Source organism: Eptesicus fuscus, chromosome 9 (genome assembly GCF_027574615.1).
Source record: "Eptesicus fuscus isolate TK198812 chromosome 9, DD_ASM_mEF_20220401, whole genome shotgun sequence".
Taxonomy (NCBI): domain Eukaryota; kingdom Metazoa; phylum Chordata; class Mammalia; order Chiroptera; family Vespertilionidae; genus Eptesicus; species Eptesicus fuscus.
This window is the reverse complement of record NC_072481.1, coordinates 54,255,823-54,282,005: the sequence shown is the minus strand read 5'-3', so window position 1 is coordinate 54,282,005 and position 26,183 is coordinate 54,255,823. Positions and strand designations below refer to the sequence as shown.

Genomic DNA, 26,183 nt, shown 5'->3' with positions numbered 1-26,183 from the left:
ACATATATACATATATATATATATGTATATATATACATGTGTATATATATATATATATATATATATATATATATATATATATATATATATGTCAAAAAGAAATGGTTATTGCTGAAATCTGCAGTGAATATAAGTCATCAAGCCCCAGGTTTACTATCAGAATCTCTAAGGATGGGGCCCAGATAGCATCTTCTTCCAAAGCGATGGAGACGATTCTGTAACCAGGGTTGGACTACTACTTATTCTGCATGTAGAATAATGTTTTTAGTGACCATCTATTAAGTATGTGTTCTGTAAACTATTTGGTATTGTGGGGAGACCAGGAAAACTAAGTCTTACCTCTGGTACTAACAAAATTTGTGCCTGAGGCCAATTATTTATTACTCCTGGACCTTAATTTTGTTATCTTTAAAGTTGAGGTGTCGGATAGATAACCTCTCAGATTCCTGACAACTTGCATACTCTTATTATTGTAAGCCAAAGTGAAATTAGACGCTGGAATGGCAGAGTTGCCTATGGATCTCGTGGCAGCTGTCATTTATTTTTTCCTAAATAAATCATTCTAAATTGGTGCTTGCACTGGGAACGCCTGTCAGGTTTAGTTTATTATGCTAAATAGTACCTTCTTGGATAAGCTAATTTAGCTTCCAAAGTCACATGGATTAGCAACTTCCACAAAGAGAACATCTGACCAGGGCACATTTTACACTCTAAAGCTTAATTTGGGTTAGCAAACATTTCCTGAGTTCCAGCTGGTATATCATGCATTTTGCTAAAGTCTGAGATATAGAGATTAATGCGATATAGTTCCTGTCCTTGAGTTGCTAACAAAGATAATGCAGAAATAGGGAGGATATAAACAGGGTGATTGCCCATAATGGGAAACTGATAACTTTAATTTTCTTATTTTTACTGGAGGTCACTACATTTCCAGGTTTTTCCTCCAGCTTTAGCCAGATCTTATCGTAATTCAGGCCTAAGAATCTGAAGGATAGAGACTACACAGGTCAGTTCGTTTTTCAACGAAGATTAGACATTGAGAAAATGGCTGTGACTGAAAGTGAATTTTAGAATAAAAAAGAAAAGAAAAGAAAGGTTTGGTAAAACATTTATTTCATTGCATCCTGCAGTTGGAAGTCACAGGGATGTAGGACATCTGCGTCAGTGTGCAGGATGCAAGATTGGAAGTAATAGCTTTCTAATTATGCATTGACATGGTTTATGCAGGAAGGAAAATAATCCGGGTTTTCTAGACTCACTGAAAACATGCGAAGATACTCCTCTGCACTGGGTCCAGCTCAAGTCCAATCTTCAAATTTCAGAGAAGAGTATGAGCTTAACTAGTTGGAAGATTTAAAAATCTAGCCACTGCTTAGGTGAGACACTGATCTGAACACCTTGGCATTCTAACAGAATTATAGGAAGCATGGAGACTTGCTCTCCTTAACTTGGAAAATCTTTCATGGCTAATTTTTACACACTTTCAGACACAATGCAACCAGTGCTTTTGGGGTGGGTGCCGTGGCAAAAAGACCGAATTTGAGATGCAAATGAGATGACACAAGTAATAATAGCAGCTAACATTTGTCGTGTGCATGCTGTATGCGAGACACTGAGCTAAGCACTTGGCTTTCATCGTCTTATTTAATTGTGACAGCAATCCCTATTATAATTTGACAGAGAAGAAACCCAAGGCGCAAAGATGTTAAGTAAATTGCCCAATTTCAAATAGCTAGTAAGTGGTGAGTCTAGGAATCAAGCATATAAGATAGGACCCTCTTATAAACCTAAGCTTGCTTAAACAAAAGAAAGGATACAGGGCTCTCTGATGTAATCCATTGAGAAGAATGAGATTAAACTTCTGGAAGGGATTCACTGTCCCCCTCTCTGGTCCTTATTTCTTCTTTCTGTGTGTCTGCTTTGTTCACTTCTGTTCTTCAACTATTCTTGGGCCCTTGCCTTGGAACCAACAGCATAACAGCAGGGTAGTGGTTAAACTCCTGAATGGGATTCAGACATGACCTTTGCAATAACTTAGCAAATGGCCTTGAACAGGTCACTGAGTCTGTGCTTCACAGTAAGTAGTTCCTGTAGTTGACTGTGTCTGTCTTAATGTAAAGCAAGCATGAATCTCAGATAATTGCTTCCATAATTAAACAGCATTCATTATTTCCTCCCACACATACAGTTATTTTCTAAATTACATGTCAGGACGACCTTCCAAGTTTATCTTCCAGCCAATCTATGCTGCCCTGATTCTTCCTGGAAATGGATTGAATAAATACATTCACCTGAATGTGTAAAGATTTGATGATTTATGCATTGCTTATCTCAGGTTTTTTTTTTTTTTTTTGCCTTATCTAAAGAGACAAATTGAGAGTTATTCCCCAAATATCTTCAGGATGAAATTTCAGACCCCGAAGGAAAGACTGAGACAAGGCAGATATTTGAGGACATTATTGACCTAGGCAGCATTCTTCAAAGTATTCTTTACTGGAATTATCCCACTCTAGGTCATCCTGAGGATGTCTTTCACTTGAATAGAGAAGACTGTATTTATTTGAAATATCCAGATAATTGCCTGGCTTCCTGCATTACTCAGGATAGTCAAGGTTATGCTGTATAACAATCACACCCCAAAATGTGAGTGGCTTGAAACAACAAAGGCTTATCTTTTGCCCATTAAACATATTCATCTTGGCAGCAGAGAGGCTCTGCTCACTCTAATTACTCTAGTCCTCCAGGCTCCACCACACCCAGCATTCCTAGTTGCCATCCTCTGGAGAATCTCATACTGCCATTCACCGTCTCTAATTCATTCAACTCGATCAGTGGTCAGAGATAGAAACATGGTCCCATCCGACCACACAGGATGGAGGGAATAAATGCCATAAGCTAGAAGGAATGAGGATTTAAAAAAAAAAAATACTTTAAAAATGTGTTTTTATTGATTTTTTTTTTTTTTTTTTAGAGAGAGGAAGAGGGGGAGGGAGAAAGAGAGAGAGAGAGAGAGAGAGAGAGAGAGAGAGAGAGAGAGATAGGTTGCCTCCCATATACATCCCAACTGGGGACCCAACCTGCACCCTGAGCATGTGCCCTGACCAGGAATCAAACCGGTGACCTTTTGGTGCAAGGGATGATGTTCAACTAACTGAACCACATGGGCAGGGTAAGAATTTTGTTTAATTAATAGTACAAATGACTATTCTGCATTCTAACAGCTTTCCTGTATAGGCAGAATTCCAGAATAAAATAAAAAGCAGACATTTCAATGATATTTACTAAGAGTCATGTACCATTTTAATCATTTTATGTGCATTTCAGTGAATCTTCACAAGCCTTTTGTTATTCCCATTTGGAGGATGAGAAAACTGAGGCATAAGGAACTTGAGCGTAATGTGTCCAAGATCCCACTGCAGCATAGGATTTGACCTCCGGCAGCAGAGTTCATGCTCCTGACCATAAAACCATGTCCTATATCTGGATTATTTATAAATAATGTGGTTTCCTTGAGACATGGCTAATTAATGACACACTTACTAGGGAAATTCTGAGCTTAAAGGCATATTGGAGGTGTAAAATCTAACTTGCTGGTATTTTGTTAAGTCTACATTTCAGTCCTGAGAACATTTATTATAGGAGACATATTTGGTATGCTTTAGAATTTCAATGTGTGACTGGTATCCTGACGGCAAGCTCTCGTTTAGACAGATTTGTTTAGGAGAAGTAAATGATAGCTTATTTATAGAGATCAACATGCAATCTGACTTGAAAACACATTTGCCTAAAAATTAATGAAGGTAACATGTAGGGCCATTAACTTTTAATGACGAGAATAATGAGGATGCAAACATAGCTGAGAGAATCGTGCTGTGGTGCAGAAGGGCCCACCAACAACCTCACAAGCCTGGTGCGTCTTATCAAGCCTGAGGGGTGACAAGCCTCAGGACCTGGCCCTGGTTGCCTTAAGCAGGAAATGGATTTATTAAATGGAATCGGCGTAGCTGGCAGAGCAGCTAGGGATGCTGGAGAAACAGCCTCGGGAAAGAGGCAGAATGAAGTGGAGCTGGGCTCCTGGAAACACAGCCAGTATGACAGCCCAGTCCTGTGAGGGCAGTGCTGCCACAGTGCCGAGTGCTGAGGGCTGCATCTTGTCCTGCTGGATAAGTGCCCCTGCTCTACCTGGAAACTGCATCGCCACTCTCATCAGAGCCACCGTAACGGGTTCTCCTCCATCCCCGCTGCGTTGTGCCAACAGCTCCACATTCAAAGTCCCAAGTGGTGTCAGCTGTTTGGCCAGGCCTAGGCCAGGTGCTTTGCTCTAGTTGCCAGAGTTTGCTTTGAAGTTGTGTAGTGGGTGGTCCTCTTCCTTCTTCAAATGTGGGGCATTCTCCAAACATAGACAGGGAGCTCAGATGCTGGGCAGCCAGTAGGAAAAAAAGAAGGAAAAAATCAAAACAAATGTCCACTATAACCGGTTGGGTTTGACTTTTTTTTCTTTTTAATTTGTATTTGCCATAACCTTTTAAAGCAAAATGTGGTGAGAGCAATGCACTTCTATTCACAAAACTTGCTCTGAGTTACTTTCAAACGGCTTTACAACATGCCTAGGTAGCTTATATTTCTGCAATGCTACACAATCTTTTTTTTTTTTGGAGACAAACCCTATGGACAGTTACTACCATCGTGTTGGTCAGCTTAGCATACTAACTTCTAGAGGCCATACATGCATTTGATAACTACAGGGGTTGTTAGGCTTAAAAAGTAGATCTTAGGGGATGAAGGTTGTTTTAACCACGCATCTCAGAACACTTTAGCAACAAAGATTTGGTTTATTTAGGAATCTGCTTGAGAGATAAAGACTTCAGACCACAAAGCTAACAAACATTAGGCTACACGTATCTTACAACAAAGATAACCCCATTCTGTTAAAACAGGCCAACATGGAACGAGGAAAGAAAAAGGAGCCTGGTTTTAGTGCCTGAAGTATCACAGTCTCATACATGTAGAGGGGGAAAGGAACCCAATCTTCCCTTTAAGTAGTTGCCATGCCATACATATTTTTAAATTGTTAACAAAAATTAAGGAAAAAGGCCTTGAAAATATATTATCCAATGGGTTTGACTTTTTGCAGTAACCTTTTATATGATTAATCAGGAAAATTTATCTTTGTTCCCTCGTCCATTTTGTTTTCTCTCATAGAGATTTGCATCTAAAAGACTTTTAAGTTGTTCATTTATTCATTTAGTTAAAAAATAATTACTGATTTAATGTAACATGTGAAGCCTTTTCTAGGCACTGAGTTATGCAAACACAGACCGAGACCTTGCCTCACCATTGCTCAGGCTGGATTGGGGAGGGGAAAGGAAGTGGTATGCCAAGTAAGGATGGAGAGAGAGTTCTTGGCTGAGGAAGAAAAGCTGCAAAAGAAAAGGGCATGTGAGCTGAAAATTAGACCTGCAGAGGTGGACAGCAATTTCATATGGGGAGGGGGAAGACAAGAAAAGAGAGAGTGAGATTGTATATAGGGAACAAATTGTTTGATTGATGGCCGTAGAGATAATACAAGAATGATAAATCAGGCCTAGATCATGGATGCCTTTAAATTATTGACTGAAGTTTGAGTTTTAGTTTATAGGTACTAGGGAGCTATAGAGGGTTTTTGAGCAGAGCGAGTGACAAAAATTCAACTGCAACTTAGAAAAGTCAATTTAGTAATCCTATCTAATAAAGAGGGAATATGCAAATCGACCACCATGCCCTCACAAAGATGGCGGCGCCGACAGCCATAAATGGCGGTGCCCAGTCCCCTCAGCCCCGCTGGGACAACAGGCACATGGCCCGGCTGGGCCCGCCCCCAAGCGGGTCCAGCCACTCCACGCGCCTGCCTCCAGAGTCCCCCAGTCCCCTCAGCCCCCTAGCCGCCCGGGGCCGGCCCGAGGCGCAGGCAAGCTTCAGATGGCGGCTGCCCAGCCACCCAGGGCCAGCTCAAGGCGCAGGCAAGCCTCGGGTGTTGGCTGCCCAGCTGCCCAGGGCCAGCCCGAGGCACAGGCAAGCCTTGTATATCAGCTGCCTAGCCACCAAGGGCTGGCCCGAGGTGCAGGCAAGCCTTAGATGGTGACTGCCCAGCCACCCAGGGCCACCCGAGGTTCAGGTAACCAGGGCCAGCCCGAGGCTTGTGCTGCCGGCAGTGGCAGCAGCAGAGGTGTGATGGGGGCATCGCCTTCCCCTGATCACTGGGTCACCTCCCACCCCTGAGGGCTCCTGGACTATGAAAGGGGGCAGCCTGGGCTGAGGGACCCCCCCATCCAGTGCATGAATTTTCATGCACCGGGCCTCTAGTAATACATAAAATGGATAGATACAAAAGGAAACCAGAATCAGATAAAGTATTTGAGAAATCATATAATCCAGGACTGCCGGTGCTCTTGATCCAGCATCTAGAAGGGTTCAGAAATCTGGAGAAGGTGCTGTGCATAAATTAAATAAGAGTCCAGAGATAAAACATAATTTTGAAAGGCATTATGGGGAGTCAGAGAAAACTTAGCTAAAGGAACTAAGTTCTCCTTATCTCAGGACCCCTTGCTTTTTATTAACACAATTTGTCCTAAGGCAAGGTGGAGATATACACATCAAAGGGTAGGGTTTGTATACATAATCCCTTGTCAGATTGGAAGAATTGCCTTCGGCTGTTCAGGTGTTTGGCCAGTAAGAGGCAATAACATGTAGATTAAGATGCCCTTAGCTGTCTGGCAGCAAGCAGTCATTTAATGCATCCTTTTCAGGTTTGGGGAAATGCCCTCAGCCATCTCCAGATGATTCAGCCCTGCAGACATGCTGGAATTGGCTTCCGGCACAGGACAAAGATAGTAAGGCCCTAAAAGAAATTAGTAACATTGAGAATAGAAAAAACAATGGGTATGAGAAATATTACATCTATTGTATTTAAGGAAGTGATTTTTGTGTGTGTGATCACCAAAATGAGAGAGTTTCCTAATAAGAGCCAAATATAGCTAGGTCTTGAGAGAGCCTAGCAAGCTGGACCAGCCCTTTTCTGAACACCACTTTAGGACATTCTTACCACCTTTCTGGACCTTGCTATCCTGGTTCAGATGACCTTGCAATGACCTTTTTCATTAGTTCTTCTGAAGTAAGATTGGGTTTTTTCCCCCCTTCAAAACAGATAGTAACAAATGCTACCGTATTTGAATGCCTATCACGTACCAAACATTTTTTGTCTATTTCCAATTTTCACCACAAACTTGACAGGCAAGGATTGATATTACTTTAAGTATGAAGAACCTGGGGATTAGAGAAATAGTAGGCAGAACTAACATTCAAACTCATCTTTTCACCAGTAGCCAATGATATTTCCCCTGTTCTTTAAGCTGCTTTACAATGAACTTCAACAAGATCAACAAAAAATAAGTAAAATAAAAAATTAAGTAAATTTATGAGAAAATCATAAGGTAAAAATATAAGAGAAATGAAAGCAAAGTTAATCCGCACATGGGCGACTTTCATAGTCACCTAAATTAACTAAATCCTGCTATAGTTTAGCTTTCATCCTAAAGCTTATCAGAAAGAACCCACCTTGTTCCTCAACTCCTCAATGTAAGTGTGTCTACGCCACTTGAATCTCTCAATTCTTTATTGTTCTATCCCTGAGCATTTCTCCTTTCTGCTGAGATGTGTCAGTAGGAAGTTAAATGTATCCCTGGCCAATAAAACCAATAAAACCTCTCAGACACCTTCCCTGCCTGCTAATGGTCACAGGCCATTTCTCAGAGACTAATAAAACGCACCTCAGGGAAACAGAAAAACACTGTGAGGGAAGGCTTGCTGGTCTGAGAGTCCTGGCCCTGAGCCCTGTCCAGAGTGCCTTGCTCTGCTAGTTTTATCCAAGCAGCTGCTGATGTTCCTCCATGTTGTAGAACAATAAAGAATTGAGGTCTGAGACTGAGAAGGGCCAGTAGCCGGGACTGTTCAGATCATTCAGAATACAGCGCTGTTATTGCTGGTGGAATCCATGGTCTTTCCTCTCCAGGAGAATGGTTAGGACACACTTATGTAACACCTTAATCAATAAAGAGAGGAAAAAAAAAACAATAAAAATAAATAAAACAAGTTTCTTTTTTTTAAATTAAATCTTTATTGTTGAAAGTATTACATATGTCCTCTTTCCTCCCCCATTAACCCCTTCTAGCCTGCCCCCCTCCCACTCCAGGTCTTCTCCACCCCGTTGTCTGTGCCCAAAGAACATATATGTATACAAGTTCTTCGGTTGATCTCTTCCCACCCACCCACCCACCCCTGCCTTCCCTCTGAGATTTTTCATTAAGTTGGCCTGTCTGGTGGACAGCCTTTGGGTTCCCTAGAAGGTAATCATCTGTGCAGCCTGTCTCTCCCCTAGGCCTCAGCCCCTTGATTGCTGACGGTGTTCCTTGAAAATGTGATGCTTCTGCAAGCTCACAGACTTCAGGTCTCCACCGCTTTATGCCATCTGCCACTTTCACACAATTAGTTGTGCCCTTTCTTTCTGGTTGTAATTGTTCCAGTTTACCAAGGTCTTGACTATGTATGTCTTTTATTTACTCAATCAACCAACCACCAAATGCTTAACAATGCTCCTCACAGCGTGCCTAGCACAGTGCTGGGCACCTGCAGGGAAACTGCACAGAGCACAGCAGCTCCTTCCCCTCCACCAAACTTTAAATTCTGTTTTTCAATTACAGCTTACATCCAGTATTACTTTGTATCATTTCAGGTGTATAGCATTGAGGTTAGGCATTTATATAATTTACAAAGTGATCCCTCCTATATTTCCAGTACCCACCTGGCCTCATATGTAGGTATTACAATACTAGAGGCCTGGTGCACAGATTCATGCACCGGTGGGGTCCCTTGGCCTGGCCTGCAGGGATCGGGCCAAAACTGGCAGTTTGACATCCCCCAAGCGGTCCTGGAGTGTGAGAGGGCACTCTGCAAAGTTGCTGTCGCTCAGCAGCTCCTGCATTGAACATCTGCCCCCTGGTGGTCAGTGTACATCATAGCTACTGGCCTGTCAGCCAGTTAGCTGGTTGCTTAGCCTTTTATATATATAGATTACTGACTAGATTTCCTATGCTCTACTCTATATCTCCAGGACTATTTTGTATTTCTTTTTTTTTTTTTTTGTGTGTGTGTGTGGTGGCTTTCCTCTTACCTCCTATCTGGTTAGTACATTTAGGTTTACTATTCTTGTCTGACCTTTTGGACAAGTTGTGCTTAAAGAGCTACAATGTAATAAAGACAAAAGTTTTAACCTGGGAAGGAAGCTGAAAACAACAACACTTAATGATCAGCGTTAGTATTTGTAATGCTTTCTACCGCCCAACATTTCCTATCGTTGAGAATTGTACTTAGTATTTTGGGGTTACTTATATTATAAAATGAATCATTTTTGTTTCATTGTGTGTTTTTGTTGTCTGCTTAGTTGAGGGATACAGTTGGCTTCCTAAATTCTTCACTTTGCATCTCTTTTCCAAGAAAGAAACTATATTGAGATACTATAACTTGAAAATCACATTCCCTACAATTTGATACAGAGAATGAAATGAAACAAAAATCAATTTTCTTGGCTTCTTAATATTTCTTCCTTCATCTTAGGTGTACAAACCCAAAGCAAACTCCACAAAACCAGAAACCTTTTTTCTACTGACTTGCCATTTTCACTATCAATAGAACTCCAATTCTTATTATTGCAAAGGACTTTGCTATTAAAGAGTATGATAATGCATCAAATATTTAAAACCACGTTAGTGGAAAACTTCAAAAACACAGAGGGAGGGACTCTGTTAATCTATTCATGTAGAGCTGTAGATAGAGTTGTCAGTGCTATACAGTCAGTGTTATATAATAATGGTTAGAAGCAAAACAAGCCTCTGCACAGCAAAATAGGCAGCAAACTAAATTACCCAGAACTTTAAGCAATGAGATGTGTTAAAAAATCCATCTGTGTTCTGAGAGGTGGTCCTAGATATTCGGAATGCCTAATTACTTCCAGAAATAGGGAGAAAGTGGCTCATACCAAAGGCAAGTTCCAAATTCTCTAAGGACATAAGGGCGTCCTACAAAGCAACACCTTTTCTCACCATTTGATTGTGTATTTGCTGCTTATACCCTGAGAAACAAACCCTAGGAAACTAATGGTGTTTTAAATGGAAAACAGAAGTTCATTAGGATTGGTTAATGGGATCTTGGCAAAAGTTCAACTTAACATGCATGCAAGTGTATCTGCGTGTGCTCAGCAAGCCCTCTCCCCAGCTTTCTAATGGTGTCACTCAGTACTATAAATTTACTTTGACAGCTTGTAAACAGATAAGTGTGTCCTGGGAGCAGGGAGTGGGGAGCCAAGCCAGTAGCAGTCTCCAAAATTGGCAGGGCAAATAGAGCCAGGCACATAGCAACACAGCAAACATTGAACTTGCCTGCTTCTCCATTCTTTAAGGGAATGTTAGCAACATAGCAAAACATGATGCAAATGTGTCATTTCTTAAATTCTTAACTCATAGACTCTAGTTAGGATTTAGGATTAGAAAGAAGTTATTAAAAATACACATTTTAAGGGAAATGACCAAGGGCTAAGCAAAAGTTTAAAGATATTAGCTTCGTGCCCTAGTCTGTTTGGCTCAGTGGATAGAGAGTCAGCCCATGGATTGAAGAGTCCCGGGTTGGATTCTAAGTCAAGGGCATGTACCTTCGTTGCAGACTAGATTCCTGGCCCCGGTTTGGGTGTGTGTGGGAGGCAACCAGATGATGTGTCTCTCTCATATCGATGTTTCTCTCTCTCTGTCTCTCCCCCTACCTTCCACACTCTCTCTCTCAAAAAAAAAAAAAAAAAAAATCAATGGGAAAAAAATGTCCTTGGGTGAAGATTAACAAAAATAAAAAAAAAAATTAACTTCCTTGGTCTGTGTTATATCAGTATTTCTGTTGGCAACAGTTGAGTTGGTAGAAGATTCATATAACACACAGACAACCACCTAAGTTAATTCTACAAGCCATAGGAAACTGCAGTAGGAGATGCTTGCATTTCATTGCTTGCTGAAAGAGTGTGACCTGACTAAGCACATAAGCGTTGTATATATGAAATTGTTAACATGAAATTGCTGTGGGCAAGAGAAATTGCTGTAGGTATATTCATTCCACAGAGAGTACTGTAGCTTTCTGCTTTCTTTTAGGCTGCTAGAATAATATAGCCCACCCCAGAGAATGCTTTTTTCCAACCCTTTCCAAAAGATGCATTTGGGGAAATAATCAGGTTTTAATGTCAATGAAACAAGTAGCTGGAACCTTGAGAATTTTCGGAATAGAGAAAATGGAATGGAAGTTTTACTTAGAAAAAAAAATTAGCCCATAATGCAGCAGAAATGTAAGAGGGCCAGTTTCTGTTAAGTTCCAGTTTATAGCAGAAAGCAGCTGAGGGTAATGGTAAGAGCACTAGACCCAGAGTCAAAATGTAGGACCAAGATCGAGTTTGTCCATTAATCATTGAGCTTTGTGAAGAGATTCAAATAACATTTGCCAGCAAATGGATCAAGTAAGTCTTCCCTTATCCGTGCAAGATGTTATACAACTGCCAAGTATTCTAATAGCTTCTTAGCATATAAAACTTGTTCCACACTTGATAGCTCTATTTTCAACTTTCCTATTTCTGTGACATCCACATTTCTGTTGTGTGTGGTATCCATTGCTTTGGTATGTTCATGGTTTGCCTAAACTAAATAAATTAGAATTTAATTTCTAAGTTTTTATCTGCACAAATTTTTTTGAGGTGAAACAAAGTGGCCTCGTTTTGTTTGTTGCACAGCTATTTCCTAAAGGCCTACTCTGCGCTGTGCACTGCTGGTGGAGCACATGGAGGGGACTCTCCGGCCCTCAGGGAGCTGAGCCCAGCGAAGGGTTCAGATGCACCAAAACTAACGCTGATATGCAAAATAGTTCTCAGAGGAACACCCAAACTTGGAAGCATCAACTCAGAGCAGTTTCTCTCCAGAAAGGGCATTCACCTTTCCACACATGCTATCCAAGTTTCACATCAGATCACTTTGGGGAAAAACCCTGGCCCCTTTTTTATTTAAAAAAAAACACAAAACAAAACAAAAAATACACACACACACACACACACACACACACACACACACACACACACATAATTTCAGGGAGGAAGGGAGAGGGAGAGAGAGGTAGAACCATCAATGATAAGAGAGAATCATTGATCAGGTGCCTCACGCACCCCACCAGGGATGGAGCCGGTAACCTGGGCATGTGCCCTGACCAAAATGGAACCTCAACCTCCTGGTTCATAGGTTGTTGCTCAACCCCTGAGCCACATCAACCAGGCCCTGGCTCCTTTTTAAAACACACACACACACACACACACACACACACACACACACACACACACACCCCAAATTCTCTTTCAACAAATATTTCTTGAGTTTAGTAATTTTGTTGAATGCTTAAGGGGGTCACAGAGTATGACCACATTGTACAATCACAGTTTTCTCTTCAAATCCCTCTCCTTATCACATGGGTAGCAGTTTTATGACAGTGTTTGATATATCCTCCATACTGCCGGTGGCTCACGGAAGAGCTTTTTCTGCTACTCATAGATACACAAATCCTGGGTTTGACTAATTTTTCAATATAGGTTCCTGAATTACTTAGGCTTTGAGTGGAGTCAGTAGGTTTTCAGATTATTGTGGTGAATACAATTCTCCTTACTTAATCAAAGGAAATACTTCTTTGTTTATACAGCAAACATATTTTTTCTCAACAGTTATACCCTGTTGAGAAAAACAGTTAGACTAGTTTATGAAGGAATTTACAAAATATAAGCATACCCAAGGCTAACTTTCTATTCTCATGCTTTGCTTTCATCTATCACTCTCTATCAAGTGGAAGATTTTGTAGCCAATGGGTGAATTACTCCCAAAATACCAAGGCCTTAGAATTTGACTCTTGCCTGTAATGAACCATAGTTGATAAGCACTATAGAATAAATTTAATGCATTTCACAAAAGTGAAAATAGCAAACATTTTATCATCCAAGATATGTTCTTGTTAGAATTTAATGTAGTTTTTCTGTTTCAGAGGGAGAATTGTTATTATTTTACTCACAGGACTATATTCAAATATAGTAGGTTTCACTTCAAATTTTGCTCTTTCAAAACACAACAATTATTTACCATGAAATCACATAAAAAATGGGAACCATATGCTGTTAGTATAAAAATATACCTATATATTATAAAATCATTTTCTGTCATTTAAATTAGCATAGCCAGAATGTGATAAGAACAGTGACCCTTCCGGTACTTAAAGCAGCCACTGTCATCTTTAAGACACCCTGCTTGGCCAAAGGACTACAAACTTGAGGAGGAAGTAAAGGGGCTGTCTCTTTCTATATAGAGAAGGATACAGACTGGTCAGAGATGTCAATGTAGGCCATTAGCTATAGGTGCAAACAAGGAATGGATGACAGACTAGTTGGTCTTCTTATTTTAATTTTTCTTTCATCAGGAAGGGATTGCCAAGGGCGCACCGCACTGTAGTGTGCTGTGGTTCATTTTGCTGACTGCATGAAGACAGGGTTTCAGAACTGTACTCAATGGTGCCCTCGTGGTCTGAGATATTTACTAAGGCTTTCTTCTTCTTTTATTAAGATCACTAGTTTGCACATAGCTCTTGAAGGGCCAATTAATGGTTATTCATTTTGTATATGTCATCAGCTCATTATTGCATTGCTAAGGGGGATCAAAACATAATTAGAGAAAGGGAAATGTAGGTGGAAAAAAAGCTTTTGTTATGTAAATTTTGTCTATAACTCATAAAAATAGAGGCAGAAAAGCATTTGATAAAATAAAAACTCTCAGCAAAGTGGGAATAGAGGGATTATACCTCAACATAATAAAGGCCATATATAACAAACCCACAGTCAATATCATAATGGACAAAAACATTTTCCTTAAGATTGGGATGAAACAGAGATGCCACATTCACCAATCTTATTCAACACTAGAGGCCCGAGGCATGAAATTCATGCAAGAGTAGGCCTTTCTTCCCCCAGCTGCCAGCACCGGCTTCCCTCTGGCACCCAGAACCTGGGCTTCCCTCCGGCCACTGGCAGGCACCGGGACCTGGGCTTCTCTCACAGCCCTGGCTTTGTCCAGAAGGTTGTCTGGATGGATGTCTGGAAGGATGTCCGATCTAATTAGCACATTATGCTTTTGTTATTATAGATAATTCTGGAAGACCTAGCCATAGCAATCAGACAACAAAAAGAAATAAAATACATCGAAATTGGAAAGGAAGAAGTAACACTGTCATTATTTGCAGAGGACATGATACTGTAAATAGAGCACCCTAAAGATTCCACTAAAAATACTAGAATTGATAAATGAATTCAGTGAAGTATTAAGATACAAAGTAAATATCCAGAAATCAGTTGCAGTTTTTACACCAATAATGAACAATCCCAAAGGGAAACTAAGAAAAATGATTTTGTTTACAATTGCATCAAAAAATAAAATACCTAGTAATAAATTTAACCAAGGATGTAAAAGACCTGTACTTGGACAATTCTATTGGTCTTCATTCCTTTGTGCATATTCAACATTTTATCTGGTATTATTTTCCTTGTGTCTAAAGACCTTCCTTTAACATAACGTATAAATCTTTTGTAATGAATTATCTTACCTTTTGCTGATCTGAAAAAAAAAAGTATTTTTACTTTTGAAAGATTTTTTTTCTGGATTTAGAATTTATTCTAACAGTACTTTCTCTTTACTTCAGCACTTTAAAGCTGTCATTCATTGTCAGATCTCTGATAAAAAGTCTACTGTCATTCATTCTTATCTTTCTTCCTTTGTACATATATTGTCTTTCTCTGGCTGCTTTTAAGGTATTATTTTCTATTTTGCTATTTTTCACGTATTTCATTATAATGATCTCTGGTGTGATTTTTAAAAAATGTTTATTTCACTCATGGTTTGTTGATAATCTTGGCTCTGTGGGTTTATAGTTTTCATTAAATATGGGGAAATTTCACCCATTATTTCAAGTGTTTTTCAAATCCTTCTCCCCTTTCTGGAACTCTACATATGTATCAGACCACTTGATGTTGATATCCTTTGCTAGTCTGTCCATAAAACTTAGGTATCTCTGCTCTTTCAAACTCTGATCTCTTATTTCTGATACCCAGTGGACTCTGTTTAGGTTTCCTTCTCTGAGCTGTGGCCTGAGCAGTACTTTCATATGGTCATTGGGGGCAATTGGAGGGCTCACCTGGTTTGTCTTTTTTCCTACGAAGATCACAGTCTTATGCTCTGAAACTGTTATATATTTGTTAGCTATGATAGGAAATAAATTTCCATAGCAGTTAATCCTTCATGGGCAGAAGCAGAAGTCTCCCCTCCCCCCGCTTTTTTTTTTTAATTTTAAAAGTACTATTAAAATAAATTCTATATCCAGAATCCTCTTTAATAAAAGATAAATATTCAAATTAACCATTACTCCGCTACATAAGCCATGCCCACCAGCCAAGCCACGCCCACCAGCCAATCAGGGCCAGTATGCAAACTAACCCCAACCAAGATGGCTACCAGAAGGGAAGCTTGGGTTTCCCCGGCAACAGAGGAAGCCAAGCTTTCCACACACTCTGGCAGGCCCAGGCCTCCACTCAAGGATACAAAGTTTCAATTATAGAAGGTAAACAAATCCAACAGAAATGACAGCAGCCACGAAGCGAGCAGGAGGCTTGGCTCCGCTCCAGGCTACAAAGTTTCAATTGTAGAAGGTAAATAAATTCCAGATACCAGGGCCTCTGCTTGGGTCACGAGGGGGCGTGGCTGACCTGCAGACCACCACAGGCCCCTCGCTCAGGCCGCCCCACGCCCCAAGGGAACCCCCACCCTGATCCAGGACACCCTTCAGGGCAAACCAGCTGGCCCCCACCCATGCACCAGGCCTCTATCCTATCTAATAAAAAGTAATATGCAGATTGACCATCACTCCAACACACAAGATCAAGATAGCTGCCCCTATGTGGTCAAAGATCCTGCCCCCATGTGGACACAAGATGGCCACCACAAGATGGCCAGCAGGGGAGGGCAGTTGGGAGGGACCAGGCCTGCAGGGGAAGGCAGTTAAGAGGGACCAGGCCTGCAAGGGAGGGCAGTTGGAGGCGATCAACCCTGCAGAGGAGTGCAGTTAGGGGTGACCAGGCCAGCAGAGGAGGGAAGTTGGGGGCAAACAGGCTGGCAGGGGAGCAGTTAGACATCAATCAGGCTGGCATGGGAGTGGTTAGGGGGTGATCAGGGTGGCAGGCAGAAGTGGTTAGGGGAAATCAGGAAGGCAGGCAGGCGAGCAGTTGGGCGCCAGCAGTCCTGGATTGTCAGAGGGATGTCCAGTGGGATCGGGCCTAAATGGGCAGTCGGACATCCCTCGAGGGGTCCCAGATTGGAGAGGGTGCAAGCTGGGCTGAGGGACACCCTCCCCGCCCCCATGCATGAATTTCGTGCACTGGGCCTCTAGTTTTAATTCATAAAATTCTTTTAAATAACTGATCTTTATGAAATATAAATTAGAATATATGAATCTCATCAACAAATTTTTGCATTTAGGATGAAATCCTGAATCCTCTCCCTGGCTCAGAGGTCCTCCCCCTATTCTCCACACTGCAACCAGACTCCTCTTTGAAGAACACACATTTTTCTCCTGCCTGGGATTTGTCAGTGGCACCCCACTGATGTTACAGTAGATAAAGTCCTAACTTACAAGGCCCCACAAAAGCCTTCTACCTATTATTCCTGCCTTCTCTCTTACCACTTTTTCTTTTGCTCCTTTTCTTCTTTCCAATTATGCTAGACTTTTTCCAGGTCTTAAAATGTACATTCTCTCTTCTTCCTGGTAGGCTTCATATGAGTGTTCCCTCTGATTTGAATACTCATCCTCCTCAGCTTTAACCTATTTAATTCCTTCCTGTCTTTCAACACTTAACACACGCCTTCCTTGACTCTTGAAGAGAGTCAGGTTTCCTTGTTTTATGCTTTGATAGCACCTTATACCTCTTCTTTATGGCACCTCAACACAATTGTAACTCAATAATTAATTGTAAATTAGTTGGTCATCTCGTTCTCTTACTAGAATGTAGGTTCTGTGAGAGCAAGGCTGTGCCTATCTTATTCCTTGTTAGCGCTGGTGCTAGCACAGTATTCTGAATAAAGTGGGTACTTAGTAAATGTTTTTGGAATGAAACATTTTTGAAAGGATTACTGGTGTAGTCTTGCTTTCACAGAGAGGAATAGGCAATACAAAACAAAACATGGAAGTTGGTATAACTAAATTCAAACCGGATCTTGACCAAGGCAGGGGTAATTGAGAGTCTGGTTTAGAAATGAGAATAGTGGGGATCAAGGACAGTTAGGTGAAGTTTGACATTTTGAGCACAGGATGTTTTTGACAACTCTATGTTTTGGTTAAAAGCCAGGAGGTTGAGGGAGTAATGAGTCAAGATGTAGCCATGTAAGAAAAGAAGCTGATAAAATCAGGGTTTCCTTCTGATTGCTGGGCTCCACTATCCATACTCAAAATGGGTAGCTCGACCTTGACACAAAAGAGATGCTAAGATAATAGACAGGGGAAGAAAAGTAAGACTGGCCACACATGGTAGAAAGCTATAGGAAATATAGTTTTCAGTTCATGTAGGGTACCTGGGACTCTGTTTTTTCCCTAGATATATGGCTTTTTGGCATGGGGCAACAGAGTATTCTCAAAATCAACATGCTTCCTTGCTAGTAGAAATGGGATTTCTAAAAAAATGTACCACTGGACGTAGGTCACCTTAACCCAGAGACCTGCCTAGAGTGAAATTTGTACTTTGCAAGTAGCAGATATTATTGTGGGCTATTCTGCAGTGGTCAGTACAGGCAGAAACTGTCCCAAATACTCAGGCTTAGTAGGGTAAGGGTCTATAGTAGAGATAAAGAAAGTTGTAGGATCTGAAACTTTTATGATCCAGTTGATAAATAAATACTTATTGAGCACCTCACTTGTGATTCCATAATGATCAAGACAGACACTAAATAAATATATATAAAATCTCAGATAACAAAAAATGATGTCAAATTTTATAAATATCAATAATAATCTAAATGCACAAATTTATTTTACTTATAAAAAGGATATAAACAAAGGCTGTCTTGTGCAGGGTCTGTGGTCTGCTCAAGATTTATGGATACACATAATAACTTGTAAGAGAGAAAGAAGAGAGAATAACAGACCCTAAAATACATATGCTCATGGATATAATGATTATTGGCCTTGTTCATATGTATGTTGGCACTAGAGGAGACATTTTGGAATGACCTTTCCCACATATGGCTTGCCTGATGGAGACCTCTATTGCAGCGATAGGAATAGATTTCACTTTAATTGCTAACTTTGATTTAATAAGAGTGTAGCTGCTTGGAGTTGTGTGTGAAAAGCATTCTGGGGCTGTGTCTAGGCTTAAGGTGTAGAGCATTGTGATAGAAATATTTGATGTGGGCCCAGGATGTAGTTAGTTGTGCAAGCTCTCATGTTGTAGATTGCTAACAGAACTTACCTCCCTGCTCCCAACTAATTGAAATTGATTATTTTATTTTATTATTCAACAAACAATTATTGACTGCTTAGATGTGCCTGGCACTGTGCTATGTAGCAGAGATACGAAGATAAAAGGCTATAAACCTTGTACTTAAAGAACTTACAGTCAAGTAAAACAAAATTACAATGTAATTGCATTTAAAAAATGCCATGTCTGCATGTTTCAACAGTATTTTGAAATGTTACCTTTTATTTTTATTTTTTCTTCATACAATTTTAGTGAATAAAGTATGCTCAACTTAATTAATATTGAGAATTGACTGAAAACTGTTATCCTTCACTCATTTGGATTCCAAGATGAAAAATCTTGCAAAATTCACATATTATAGTGAACTGTCATCCAATAGAGATTATATTCATTTAAGCATATAGGCTACACTGAACTAACAATTATATCTTGGCATATATTCTAAACACCCATAGCAGCAACAGCAACTATAAAATATGTCATTGTGGTGTGGCAGCTGCTCAGAATAAAGTAGAAAACATTCCAGAAAAAATGTTCTATTTAGAGTGTATCTGTGCATTATATATAATGATCCCTCTCTACTGCTTTGTCTTTATTTTCCTCTTTCCTCTCCTCCCCTCATTGCTGCTGCGCCCCCCCCCCCCCCGCTCCCCACCGTCAGACAACAGTTTTCTTATTTTTTATTGAGGTTCATCACTCTGTTCTGTTTGTATGTGGTGACAATTCTGTTATGTCAATGACTGTGAAAGTGAGAAGCCCTCACTCTCCCCTTTTGTGACCGTTTAACCCTTTTCTTATTTTCAGGATATCACATACTTGGTAGCACATGCTCATTTAGCTTTGCACTCTTTTTCTTCTCTTTATCCACTATCTGGACTAAAATATGGCTAATGTGTTGCTTCTGACAAACATCATTGGACATTCTACAAAGGCAGATGAATCTATGTATCTTGAAGGTTAGGAAATTGACTAGTATCTAAACACAGACAAATTTTGCCTAAACTACTTCATGGCCCCTATTTGGTTCATTGCACTTGGGACCTTCTTCCTGTTCAATTCTCTAAAGATGCTTAAGGTAATGAAATGGAATGAGCTTGGAATGTTGAGTACCATTTCTTTAATGAACCAATTCTCTAGTCTCATGGACTTGGGTAAAATTCTGGCATTGACTATGTTTCTGACATTAAAAAATGGGCTACATCATTATGCCAATGCTTCAATTTGAATCAATTTGAATCCCCCGAGTTGCTAACTTCCATACTCTGTATTTCAAACATCTCACTTACTGATGTCTTATAATGATAACCCTATATACTGCTATTGCCTGAAAAGATAAGGTAAAATTCTTATTCTTACTGGACTACAAACTATTCAAGGACAGAACAGGGTCTTGCTATTTCACTGTGGCACTAGTGCAACACTATTAGTAAGAGCAAGTGCCCAAGAAATTTTTGTTTAATAAATAAAAACAATACAAATAAATTTTTAACTTTAAATAGTACATAAATGTAACAGGCACCATTTCTGCCATCTCTCTTCTCTGGAACAACATGCAGGAATTTGCAAAATCAATGGTGTCAGTTTTGCACAAACTGTTGAGGATACTTTTCAAGTCTGTGATTCTATAGGCAGCTGTTAGATTCTGTCTTCTACTTGATTTTCACATTTTCTTCTCTCACCTGCCCCGCCACTCATCATTATGACGTATTATAGAGGCTAATATGGAAAGAGCTGCACCTTCCCTCATTCAAAGGATTATGCTGATCTGGACAAAGGAGATGAATCCTAGGGGCATTGGACTTATGTAGGATGACATTGCTTGAGATAATATCACATAGATCTGCTTCATTCAATGAACACTTGATCTTTTGGGAGGGGCACAGAGAGATTGGCTTTTTTTTTTTTAAACCACAAATAGAAAGAGACAATATTATATGTTGGGAAATGGAATTGACTCATGAATAAGTGTAGCAGGTAATTAATTCCATGAAGAATTCAGAAATGGCACAATTTTACTGCCCAACCTATCCTTTGCTTTATCTCCTCTTGTCTACCATCCATCACCTGGATGCCACAATTTATGCAAAGAATTTGTGCTTTATATTTCTCTCCTTTGAGACATCTTTTAAAATGTAGTTAATACAAATATGGATAAATTATCCAATTTCATTCTAAAATGTATAGCATATTACAGTAATTCACACTACAGCATTAAAGACATCTGTTAAGAGAGGATTTAAAGTGGGACACATTGTATCTGTCTGAATATGTGGAACAAGGATGAGATGATTGAGGAAAGCATAGAAAGGGGAAAACAGGTAAAAAACAGGGAGTTCAAGAATTCTGGGTTAGAAGAGGATACAGGGGGTATAAATGGTGATAGAAGAAGACTTGACTGGGGTTGGTGAACACACAATACAATATACAGATGATGTATTATAGACTTGTACACCTGAAAGCTATATAATATTATTAGCCAATGTCACCCCAATAAATGTAATAAAATAAATACATTATTAATTTTAAAAAAGAATTATGGAAAAAGTATATAACATATATGTATGCATATATTTATGTGGAGGAGGATGTTCATCATAGTGGCAAAAGCATTTAGACAATCAACTGGGTAAACATTGAATCATCCTTGAGCCAAATCTGCTTAAAGGAGTGTTGGGAGACTACTGCTGTACATAAATATCAATGATCATCTATTGTGGTTTTGGAAGGATACCACTGAGTATATTTTGAGGTGTACACATTTCTTTATAATTAAGGCTATTTCAAGAAATTTCAGTATCAATGATTTAAAAAACAATCTCTTCTTTATCAATCACTTCTTATTTTCATCCACATATTTTATTTTCTTTCATGTGGCAGTATCTTTTGGAGCTCCTGTGTTCTCTAAGGAAGGGCATTAGCATTCACTGAGTATCTGTCAAATGACAGACACTGTGGTGAGCATTCCAGTATCTTTGATTTACTCTGTACAGCAGCCTGTGGCAGAGCTCCCTCCCACTTTACAGATGATGAAACAGACACCGTGTACTTGCCCAGGTCACAGGGGGATGAGGGGCAGTGCCTGGCCATGTCTCTCTGACTCCATCATGGCTGTATAGGAAGCAGAATTTTATTTAATCTGTCTGAAATGTATTTTTTTTCAGGCTATGAGTATTTAAACCTCTATTTACTAAAAATAGACACCATTTCTAATTATTAAAATATAGTGTTCAACTTTTTCTTTCTTGTATCTATTTTGTAGCTTTTGATTTCATAGACTTGGGTCATCTTTACCATCATCTTTTTTCTCTGAGTGAAGCACTTTAGGTGTGGACCACATTTTCTGGCCCTTTCTCTCTTGACTTTCTCTGGGCCTTCTCTAATTCTGCTATATGTTTTTTCTTAAAATTGTGTCTTCTAGAACTGCTGAGAGAGAGAGAGAGAGAGAGAGAGAGAGAGAGAGAGATTACTGATGCATGGGATAATGATTTTCGTTTTGTTCCCAGTACCTGACGATGATGCCTAGGATACTGTTACATTTTTAGACTCAGCAGCAATATTTTTTTTGGACATCATAAAAGTTTATGGTCCATCTCAGACCTCAGGTGCTTGAGAATGTATAGCTACAAGGGCATCTAGGTGGGGAACAATTGGAGCATTTTATATGGCAGCCAAGTGCATGCATTTGCTGCTGCCCCCACTACCACCTCCACCCCATCTTCAACCAATCCTCATCCCCTTAAGCACCTTTTAAGTACGAAAGAAAAAGTAAATAAAGGTAGTGAAAAGGCACAGCATTCAAACTCAGAAGGGGAGCCCATTGCTCCCACCATTAACTACACACTGTTTCTACTAACTAGATATAAGTAAGCGGGATGCATATCGATAAGCTTATCTCACTTTAGATTCTAGTCTTCCCAGGTGTTGCCAGGGTCAGAATAACTTGGCTTTGATGTCTATACACACCACAAGGCAGTCTGCATAAGATGTGAATATTCTCACAGCAGCTTTCAAAAAAGACAGAAGCTTACACAGAAAGCTGGCTTAACCATTTTGTAAATTGATCACATCAATAAAAGAACCTGGATTTTTTTTTTTCATTCACTGTGCAAAATCTAGGACAACAGAGTCAGAATTATATTGTACTAGAGGCCCAGTACAAAAATTCGTTCACAGGTGGGGTCTGTCCAGCCGGCCCCAATGGGGACCCATCGGGCCAGGGCCAGCGGGTGGGGGGGGGAGAGCTGTGGGTGGTTGGCCAGCTGGCCAGCTCTGCCCCTGATTGGGGTGTTGGGGGCCAATCAGGGGCAGGGGCATGGCCAGCTGAGGAGGAGGGGCTATGGGCAGTTGGCCAGCCAGCCCTACCCCCAATTGGGTGTTGGGGGCTGTACAGGGGCTGCACCAGCCTTGGGGTGCTGACTGGGGCCCAGATCAAGCTGGTTGGCTGCCACAGTGTGTGTCATAGCCACTAGTTGTTCTGGTCACTGGGCTTTTATATATATAGATTAGATGCCCGGTGCATGAAAGTCATGCACAGGGTCGGGGGGGGGGGGGTGGGAGTCCCTCAGCCCAGCCTGCACCCTCTCTAATCCAGGATCCCTCTCACAATCCAGAACCACTGGCTCCTAACCGCTCACCTGCCTGCCTGCCTGATGCCCCTAACTGCTCCCCTGCCAGCTTGATGGCCCTAACTGATCTCCCCTGCCAACCTGATCCCCCTAACTGCTCTCCCCTCCTGGCCTGATCACCCTAACTGCCTAACTGCTCCCCCCTGCTGGCCTGATCCCCCTAATTGCCCTCCCCTCCTTGCCTGATCACCCTGCCTATTTGCTCTCCCCTCCTGGCCTGATTCCCCTAACTGCCTATCTGCTCTCCCTTCTTCTCCATGTCCTTCAGACCCCAGCACAGGCATGCTGAGAGCTGGCCCTGTTCCCCATCTTGATTGGTCGTTACATGATGGTGACCTGGCCAATTTACATATTCCTCTATTATTAATATAGATAATATTTAGTCTGGAAAATAGAAGACTAGTACCTAGATCCTGCTTTATTTCTTTTTTTTTACATATATTTTATTGATATTTTACAGAGAGGAAGGAGAGGGATAGAGAGTTAGAAACATCAATGAGAGAGAAACATTGATCAGCTGCCTCTTGCACACCCCCCACTGGGTATGTGCCACAACCAAGGTACATGCCCTTGACCAGAATCAAACCTGGGACCCTCCAGTCTACAGGCTGACACTCTATCCACTTAGTCAAACTGGCTAGGGCCCCCTTTATTTCTTTGCTTTGTTTTGTTAAACAATAAAAATATGCAATCTTGGTTAAATACTTTCACCACACTGGGTTTCCATATTCCCATCTGTAAAATGGGGATAATGACACTTTCGGTGTGTAGCGGTTGTGAGGATTGAACTATGTCTGTAAAGCAACTGTATTACAATGAGTACCCAATTCTCTTCTCCCTCATTTACTAGGACTAGGAGTACTGATCTGCATCCTATTGTGTCTGAGGGGCTTGGGCTTATAGGTGGAGTTTATTACTATATATAACTGGGGGAGCGGGGACTGGGGAAGGTCAGACTAGGAGACTCTAGATGGACTGACCCACTCTTATTGTATGAGCTAGCATTTGATTAGAGTGGCGCACTGATGAGCCTTTTATAAAAACCACTATGACATGTGATTTTTTCATATGACCACAAAGCCCAAATTTTGTTGTTTTTTAGTGTATTTGGGATACTAACGGCAAGGCCGGTCACTTAGGCCCAGGAACAGGAATGAAGCAGTTAGCATTGGATCTTGACATTTTATTCTATCTTTCAGACACTAAGCCTTGCACATGCATGCCAGTAGTGTAATAAAAATTAGTGAGAGATCGTCAATCTTATGACATTTTGAGGGCTGAAGTGGGCTTACCAAATGGTAAGTCTGAAACCTGTATGTCCCTAATAAAAACCCGGGAAGTCAGATGGTGCTTAGCCTCCTAATGAATGGGATCCAGCATTTTCAGGGGATGTCCTGAAAATGTTATGCATAATCTTTATTTTTATCATAAATTTGATAGTACTAGAGGCTAGTTACTGGTTCAGTTGGACTCTGAAGCCACACAGACCTCAGTTTGAATCCAGATCCCCCACTTCCTAACAAGATGGCTATAAGCAGAAATTAGATCCTAAGGTTCACATTGCCTCTGGAAACCTCAGCTTTTCATTTTTTAGAAGAGAGCTGAGCCTGGCCAGTGTGGTTCAGTGGTTGAGCATCGACCCATGAGCCAGGAGGTCATGGTTCAATTCCTGGTTGGTGCAAATGCCCGGGGGTTGCGGGCTCGATCCTCATTAGGGGTTTGCAAGAGGCAGCTGATGGATAATTGATGATTCTCTCTCATCATTGATGTTTCTATCTCTCCTTCTCCCTTCCTCTCTGCAATCAATAATTTTTTTTAAAAGAAGAGAATTGATTATTGTGACTATGGCAAAGGCTGTTGTGCATATTAAATGAGGTAATATAGCATGGCATTTAGTACATAATAAGTATTGAAAAATTATTTGCTATTTTAATGATGATGATTATTTTCCCCAAGTGAACAGTTTACGAATGTTCACTTTCCCTAGAATCTCTATCCTAACTCTGACTCAATGATCTATTGTTGGATGGATGAGAAGCATTGATGCTGATACCAGTGTTTTAATTTCTGCCCATCAGGTTGATAGTTGGATTTTTTATTTTCAACAGCTTTTATTAACAGGTGGACAAGTCTGAGAAAGCATGCTCATAGAAAGTATTAATATCTTTGTTTCACATATGTATGGGGTTATTTGAACCTTAAATTTTTAGGGTGCTAGCATTATGGATCTTGCTGCCCTTCCCCCCCCAAAAAAATAACCATAAAAATAATATCTTACAAACTTAATAGGCTATTTTGGTAACTATCTTGGGGGGGCTTCTGTTCAAGCAGAAGGCCATATGTAATGTGATTAAAGTGTGGCTGCTGAATTAGAATTACATCTCTTTTCTCTAATCTACATGTAATAAAAGGTATTTAATGCATATAAAGTTTTTGATGACTAATGTGCCTTATGAAGTTTGTAAAGTAACATAAACTGAAAGTAAGCAAAGTGCTTCATTTCTTGTTGCTGAACATCTCATGACTTTGCATATTGTCTGTGTTGTACAGGACATGGGTAAAAATGGAACAGTTACAGCTTTATTCCCCCATACCCAAACCTCTTATTCCAGCACCTTCATGCAGTTCTTTTAATTTCATTAAAGTAAATGCTCAGTATCAGTGACTTTGGGTGTTAAGAATCAGTTCAGCCAGTCCAACCGACCTTATGTTGTTCTGTGGTAAAGTCTAAGGACTAGGATTTCTAGGATGGGGAGTGTCACCAACTCCTGCAAATAAAGATATTTGCTTTGTGCTTTTTCCTAGAAGAAACATCAGACTCTTACTTAACGAACAAGAAAATTGGTAAGTCATAGTCTGAGTGTTAAGTGCTATAACCTAGTCTAAGAAACTTCATGACA

General features: G+C 40.4%; 1 protein-coding gene across 1 annotated transcript in view; it reads left to right on the top strand.

The window, feature by feature from the left end:
* Positions 1-26,183, top strand: part of SLC44A5 (solute carrier family 44 member 5) — a 316,083-nt gene that overhangs the window by 152,039 nt on the left and 137,861 nt on the right. Inside the window, exon 3 of the mRNA XM_054721154.1 lies at positions 26,089-26,127. Within this exon, the coding sequence (XP_054577129.1) occupies positions 26,089-26,127 (39 nt within the window). The remainder of the gene's footprint in view (positions 1-26,088; positions 26,128-26,183) is intronic.